Source organism: Centropristis striata, chromosome 7 (assembly GCF_030273125.1).
Source record: "Centropristis striata isolate RG_2023a ecotype Rhode Island chromosome 7, C.striata_1.0, whole genome shotgun sequence".
NCBI classification, from domain to species: Eukaryota; Metazoa; Chordata; class Actinopteri; order Perciformes; family Serranidae; genus Centropristis; species Centropristis striata.
In genome coordinates this window covers 22,599,567-22,607,103 of record NC_081523.1, presented here as the reverse complement: position 1 = coordinate 22,607,103, position 7,537 = coordinate 22,599,567, and the positions used below count along the sequence as shown (strand labels likewise).

Here is a 7,537-nt window from a genome sequence, read left to right as displayed (position 1 = left end):
CCTGCACACTCAACATCCCTGACCTCAGGCTGTATTTGGACAAAAACAATCTTACCTGACTGCTTAAATTTTTTTTTTAACCACATATTATGGTATTCATTAGGAGAACAAGTTGGCTCAATTCATTAAGAAATGTGCTCCATGAGTAAAGAAAGGGTTTAAGAAAAAAAAACTTGATTTAAGATTCCTTTTTTGTCAAACTACTCTTTGCAAGGTCAAGAATGAACTTTCATACTTAACATAGACTGTCAGACTTATCCAAGATTTTGGCGGGGCAGCTAAGCAGTTCAGACATGATAAACAATAGACTCTGGAATACTGGGACACAAATATTTGTTACAGAGAATGATGGTGCCCAAACAGTGATGTGGGGAGAAGTATGACTTCAACTGGCTACACATGAATGATCTTCGGCTTATCGCTGAAGTCCAGAGTCTGTTGAACTCCGGCGTGCTGCAGGAGCCAGTTAATGGGCATGTGGTCCAGGCGGTTCATGTCAAAATGGGAAAAATGAACTTGAGAGCCTGCAGAGAGAAGAAAGAGTGAGTGAAGAAAAAAGAAATATATAACACAATAAAGGCAGAGAGAGAAATCGAGATTCAGTAGAGATACAAGGAGATGGACAGATAGATAGAGAGAGATAGAGAGAGAGAGAGAGAGAGAGGAAAGATTACCTGGTCCTGCAATAATGGCTCCACCTTGTTGATGTAGGTCACCCTGGAAGTCAAATACAGGGCTAGTCATGGCCCTCCATATACTCTTCATTTGTCCCATGAAGAGGCCAGACTTCACATGGGGACTTGGGTGGGCTATGCACACAAACAAACACACACAGTCAGTTCTTCACCATCAGAATACACAGGGTTTGTGACCTTTACCTGTTATTCCATTACCTGAGTCTGTAAATCTCTCCTCTCTCTTCATCCCAAGCTTTTGATAAATGCACCTCTCCGGGTCCACATATATTTCATGATGATACCCAGTCAATGAGCAGAATGGCTACACGAGATGAAAAACTACATCAGAATGATAGGACGAGGTGTGCAGACTGAGATTATGCACGGGAATCACTAAATATTTACCTCTATATGTTGATGAGCAGACTGACCAATCACAACCAGTCTAATGTCAGCATCCTGCAACAAAACACATGCAATTTTGGAGTCAATAACTTAGATTCAAAAACATCTAAGCTATGACTAGCAGTAGTGGAATAAGTATTCAGATCAGCATCAAAATGTATTTAAGGTATCAAAATAAAAGTACTCATTATGCAGAATGGCCTCACTTAGATTTTTATATATTTAGTCCAAATATATTGTGGGCTTATAATTATTGATTAATTTATGAAAGCAGCATTTACATTTTCTGTACTGTATGTGACTTTACTTAAATTCTCTTTTAGGTAGGGCTAATTTTATAAGTACTTTATATACTACTATAAGATTTAATTTAAAAAAAGTCTAATCACTTTCAATGTATCATGTTTTTTTTGTTAAATCTCAACCTGAAAAGCAACTAAGGCCGTCAGCTAAATGTAGTGGAGTAAAAAGTACAATATTTGCCTCTAAAATGTAATGAAGTAGAAGTATAAATTATATAAAATTGAAATAGTCAAGGACCTCAAAATTGTAATTAAGTACAGTATTTGAGTAATTGTACTTAGTCACAATCCACCATTGATGACTAGGGTATAATCACTTATTTACATGTCAAATTTGCAACTTCCAGTGCATTTATAGTCATGGATCAGGACTTACCTCCAGTGCTTCTTTAGGTATTTTGCTCAAATCCTCCACATATTCTTTACAGCTGTAGCACAAGAAATTCTGCAGGGACATACAGTACATCACAACTTAACAGGCTATATAAATACAAGAGAGTACAATTCCTTTTAAATCTCTCATCTTGCACCTCTATAAAGTTTATCCCTCTGTGTTCACCTATGGACATGATCTCTCCATTCCTCCATTGCCATCACAGCATGGGAAACTGTTGGGCCATCTATCCAGCAAGGCTTCTCACCTGCTCTCCACCATATGATGCCTTTTTGAGGCTCAATCTAATTTATTTGAGCCTCCCGTGATTTTACCTCAGGCAGTGTAGCTTATTTGAGTCATGAGCAAAGATAAGCCAAACAAAGTGTTCCTCCTACCCGCACGAAAATTATGACCGATTTGCTGTCTTGATATAATTTCTTGAACGGAGCAGACACTCCATGCCGGTCGTAAATTAAACAATCTTCGACGTCTTCAAGGCGAAAATCCACAGAGGCGGTCCAGTTTTCCTGATATTCTTTAGTTACTTGTCGAGTTATTGGTGAAAGTGCTTCAGCCATTTTTTCCCTGAGGCTTCCCGAATTCTCATTGCTATTTTGGGAGTTGCCGTTCAGGCTTGAAGAGCTGGTGGCTGGAAATTCACGCCCATAAACGTTGTGTGTGTGTGTGTGTGTGTGTGTAGCCTACTACTTTGCTGCTACTTTGGCAATATAGTGACAGACATTAGTTGTAGTAATGTGGGATTTATGATATTTGACTATAAAAATAAAATTGATTTGTAGATTACTTCCTGAGATTTGTGCATGGCATACTGAGAAAAGCCACTGTCTGAGCTGTGCATGAGTGTAAGATATTGAAGCATTAAAGGGATTCTCTAGTGAATTTGAATTGTGCTTCCATAAAATCGAGCAACTCAAAATAGATAAACTGAAAAAATAAAGATTTTTATTCCTGTGTAGTCAAGGTCCAAAAACAATAGATTAGATCCACTGCCTGTAGTGCAGGCTTTATGTTATGACTGAACGATTTGGGAAAAAAATCGGTTATTGTGATAATTTTTTGTGATATTGCAATTGAGATGTGATTCACAATATTAGAGGAAATGATCGTTCCATGCATTAGTTTCATTTTTGTTGAAAAGTATATGAAAATTATTATGAATTTATTTTTTCTTAAGTCTGTAGAATACAGAATAGGAGATACAACGAGAATGGATGGATGGATGGATTTTGAAATATATATTTTTCTTTAGCATAATATTGTTCTTCCCACAATTTGGATATTGCACTAGTCCTTGTAACAAATTTGAAAAATATTCAATTAATTGTTTAGCCACTCTTTCTGTTAAAAATATTGAAGCCCAAAACAGGATTATTGTGGTGCTATCATCAACTTTATTTAGAAATATGCACCATGTATGCACAGTACAATAATTGAACCTAACCCTAAACAAGATTGGTAAAAATTGGTTTTATACTGTGTCACAAACTGGTGAACCTGTGAACCTGGCAGCCGTTGGGGTGTGGGGGTCTAGGGTAGTTGCCCACTGTTCCTTGCTGATAATCCAGTTTTGGCTGTCAAATGACCTCTGTGTTTCAACTGTGGCTTGTGTATATCTCTGAACCAAACAGACATTTGGATCTGGGAAGTGAATGCAATAGTCCATGCAAAACATCTCAAATGTGTAAAATATCATCATGCACAAACTGTGGCTAGGGATACTAGAGATACTTAGGACACATTCAGCTTTACTTCACCCACAAGACCTTGCAGCAGACAGGTTCATCCAGCCCCCATGACGAATTACGAATCGCCCTCGTCGGCTTCCTTCCCGCAGCCCTCTCGGTGCGGAAGTGTTGTCCTCCACAGCAGCAGCAGAGCCAGAGCTGCCACTGTTTGGATAAACACTACGCTAGTTCAGTAGCAGCTTTTCTCGCCTCCGTGTCTCTCCTGCCGGGACTTGTCAGCACTCATCTTGACCGTGCAGCATAGCAGTATTATGCAAGCACCGTCCGGAGTGTGGGAGCGCCGTGTGAAGTGGTGAGAGATGTTTCATGTTGGGGCTACAGCTAAGTTAGCATCTAGTGATGGAGCAAGCTAGCCTGTCAGAGAGCTGAACTGGGTTAGCAGTAGATCCGTGTCTTTTGATCTAAAATAGAGTGTTAATATGTGGTAAATTGGAGCTAATATTGGACATAAACCTGTCGCGACTTCAGTCAAAACACATCAGACACCCTACGACTACTGTGTGTGTTGGTGTGTGTGCTAAACAAATGGCCACCTGTTCAATGTTTACATCTTTTCATTCGACAGCAACCAGACGATGCATCTTTGTTTTCTTGCTAAACTATAGTATGGCAATAACAAATATGATATTTTGTACTCTAACTTGGGCAATATGTGACAAGTAATGTATTCAAAATACAAAAGAATAAAAGTGAAATGATTTCGACAGCACGGCTATAAAGCTTGCTGCTATTTTATGTGTAGCTTGGGGCTTTAAACTCAGAATGATATATTATTTTATTATGATAACAAGCTAGGCTGTCGCTGTGCAGTCTAGTAATGTGTACTACAATGTGGGAAGTTTAGACTGTCTATTTTCAGCATCCTATAGTATGGTCCCAGCTGGTTCAGTATTTATAGATCTACCTTGATTGTCCTTGACACTTAAAGGAGAGCCTCATCTCATTATGTACATTAAGAGGTATTGGTCACTGTAATTGTTCCTCCTGCACATGGTTGTGAATTGCCAATATGATTCCAATGTAAGATAGGGGGCAGTAAAAAAAATCTTTGTTCTGTGCCTGTTTTCTGGGTAAATTTGTCAGGAGATAATATAAGTAAACAGCTGTCCGAGTCAAGCAAATCAAGTGGGTGCCTTCAGAAATTATTTCCATACAATGTTTTGCATGGAAATCCCCCTTATTTATTTTATGTATTGTTTATTTTGCAGGGACAGCGCACAATTAAAAGTAATTGCACTAGAGTTAGATAGCAGCTAATAAAAAGTAAATACATCACATAAAACAGCACAAGAATGTCCATCAGTGTGAGATAATGAGGATTAGGAACTCATAAGATTTTGTTGACACCAATGCTATTATTGATTCTGCTTATTGGTCTGATTCTTTATTGGTAACAACTTATTATCTTTCAGTCTGAACACAGTGCAGATCAAACATGAGAACATTTGTACAGCATTTGCTGTCACTTAGTTTTTCTTAGTCAAAGGAAAATCTGCTCAGTCCGCCTGTGTGACGCCAATATCATAACACGATATTTGCCCTTGATAACGGACATGCTGCTTGGTTGGGAATTGGTGGCCCTTCTGTGGAGAGTCGAATTATCGTTATGTGTAGAAAGACGTTCCCATATTGCATATTAAGTTCCTGCCCTTACTTGAAATTATATTTTTTAAAGACAAGCAGCACTGTGGTCCTCTTTCTTCATGAATTGAAGCCACACTTTGGACCGTTTCTTCCTCCACACCATGAGTCCTTCATGTTGCAGTTTTGCAGCAGTGTAGACGTATGAGATTGATGTCACTGACTATGAATCATTTTGATCATCAGTCATACATATGGGTAAAATAATTAGTAATCAAAATTGAAGATGTTATTTTTATCACAGGCTTGATTGTTTCAGGAATGACAATTGCATTATACATTATATTAGTAATTTTTATTCCACAGAAGCTAATATTGTTCTCCTGTATTCGTTGATGATTGTATTTGTATTGTATTTGACACCAATACAATACCAACAATGATATCTAGTAATTATAACTAGTCCTGCACTAATGTAATATTCTAGGTGCTTTGAATATTTTTGAATTATATACTTACTAATGAACTGACTCCTGTTTGTTGCAGAGTTTCCTTGAATCATCTATATGGGCCATCTTCTCTCGAAAAATGGTTACCGCCTGAAGAAGAGGACACGCAAGTTACATCACAGGAAGAAGAAGAAGAGGAACTGTTTCCTGCAGCTGCCTTGCATGCTCTGCTTCATTGTCCACAGCAACAGCAGCGGTCTTGACGACGACAGCGACCATTTGGAGGCCGGCGTCAACGGCAGTGTGTGCCGTCACAACAGCATCACGGGAATCAGCGTGCCTGGTGTGGGTGGAGTTGGCATTGGAGCAGCAGCTGCCTCAAAGCTTGCCGAGCGATACGCAACCCTCGCATCTCCTGAGGACTGCTCCAAGTTCCTGTTATCACCACGGGAGCTGGCTATCTGGGAAGGTCAAGGAAGGAGCCTTCTTTCAGCCGTTCCTGCCAAACTGATTCCACCTCCGGCACTGTTCCGAACCGCTGGGGTCTCTGTGACCGTGCCCATACCTGTTCCTGTGCCTGGCTGCACCAGCGACTACACTGAGATGGTAGGGAGCTGCACCAACACTACCAAACGTTGTAGTTGGTGAATATATAGCATTGACCCAAATCTGTGCAGATGGCCTTAACGGGCATGATTTACCAGAGCTGCTGCAAATGGTCCACAGGGCTGTCTTAACAATAAGAATGTTTACTAATAACTAGCCATAGGAATTAGACTGATTACTAAAAAAATCTGTCTCAAACCAGATGAATGCAGTCACGTGGAAGAGTCTTCTAAAATCACTTTATACACCAAAGAATATCTGTGAAAAATGATTCTTTACACCACTGACACACATTTTAAGCAGTCAGTAGTGACCATTAGAAATGATCAATTGAAAATAAAATATGTTTGCTGACCAATACCATAACCTTATACCCCAAAATATGCTGTAAAGTTGTCAAAATTACCAAAATTGCATGACAGAGAGAAACTATAAAATAGGCATTACTGTTCGATTTTCAGCTTGCCGACTGTCCTTGAACAAATCATGTGTATCATGTCAACAAAAGTAACCAAATCTAAACTTAAAATAGTGATATGTCATTAGAATAACTTTATTCTACAGTGAGACATATATGACATCATTGAACATTTCCCCTAAAATAAACTGTTTGCAAAATTCAGCCCCTGTGAAAAACATTAAGTTCTGCGCTCCTCAACTGTGAAGTCATGATGACTCTGCTGAGACCAGTAGTCATATGACAAAAAACTGGCTGTAAAAATACAAATAATTAAATATGCATATATTTCCCAATATATATTTCAAGATACAGCCCCCCTGTTTTTCCAACTTTGGTCACACATGTGGGCACTTCATAAAATGTTATGGAGTTTCCATTTTATTCCAATTTATGTAAAATAATAACTTCATACTGCTATACTGCACAAAAGACATTTTTAAGTTCTCTGTACTTCCAGCAATGATTGTACTGTTTCCATAGAGGTACAGGACTTATATATTGCAGTGCAATATGAGGGTTAAATGAAGTAGAAGGGCAGTTAGAGCACAGAGTCCTCTGCCAAACAATGCCCTAGCTTGCAATGTTATGTTATGTTAAAAATGATTGGTATATTTGTCCTGTTTAAGAAATGAAATGAAAATCAGCCAGTAGTTTTTCCATAATCCTGTTGACAAACAGGCAAACAAACAAACAAAAATAAAACCTCCTTGGAGGAGGTAATAGGGCAGCCCAACTGTTTATATAAAAAGAATGGACTTGAATCAGCTCAACACTGAAACAAAAAGCCAAGTGTTTTAAAGTGAAACATTACACAGTGGGCATTTTGTGTTCTCAGGATGTAATATCATAATTGCAGGAGTCACAAGTCAGACTTCACACTCAACAACAGCCTTATTTTAATCCTTGTGTATTATT

General features: G+C 38.6%; 2 protein-coding genes across 2 annotated transcripts in view; one reads left to right on the top strand and one right to left on the bottom strand.

The window, feature by feature from the left end:
• Positions 1–318: 318 nt before the first annotated feature.
• Positions 319–2,370, bottom strand: prxl2c (peroxiredoxin like 2C). The gene is made up of 6 exons (XM_059337361.1): positions 2,156–2,370; positions 1,761–1,829; positions 1,083–1,136; positions 894–999; positions 675–809; positions 319–524 (listed from the first exon to the last, which is right to left on the bottom strand). The coding sequence occupies exons 1-6, from the start codon at positions 2,336–2,338 to the stop codon at positions 394–396; spliced, it is 678 nt and encodes a 225-aa protein (XP_059193344.1). The 5' UTR covers positions 2,339–2,370; the 3' UTR covers positions 319–393.
• Positions 2,371–3,659: 1,289 nt separating this feature from the next.
• fbxl17 (F-box and leucine-rich repeat protein 17) overlaps positions 3,660–7,537 on the top strand; it is a 259,221-nt gene continuing 255,343 nt past the window's right edge. The window contains exons 1-2 of the mRNA XM_059336420.1: positions 3,660–3,818; positions 5,654–6,162. Coding sequence (XP_059192403.1) covers positions 5,674–6,162 — 489 coding nt within the window. The 5' untranslated portion in view covers positions 3,660–3,818; positions 5,654–5,673. The remainder of the gene's footprint in view (positions 3,819–5,653; positions 6,163–7,537) is intronic.

What these genes read in the sequence shown, in the direction of transcription:
- prxl2c (XM_059337361.1), bottom strand. Translation starts at nt 2,338, where the DNA reads ATGGCTGAAGCACTTTCACCAATAACTCGACAAGTAACTAAAGAATAT. An exon ending in CGGTCATAATTTTCGTGCGG is followed by an intron (nt 1,830 to 2,155) that starts GTAGGAGGAACA and finishes ATGTCCCTGCAG; the next exon opens with AATTTCTTGTGCTACAGCTG. An exon ending in GGAGAGATTTACAGACTCAG is followed by an intron (nt 810 to 893) that starts GTAATGGAATAA and finishes TTGTGTGCATAG; the next exon opens with CCCACCCAAGTCCCCATGTG.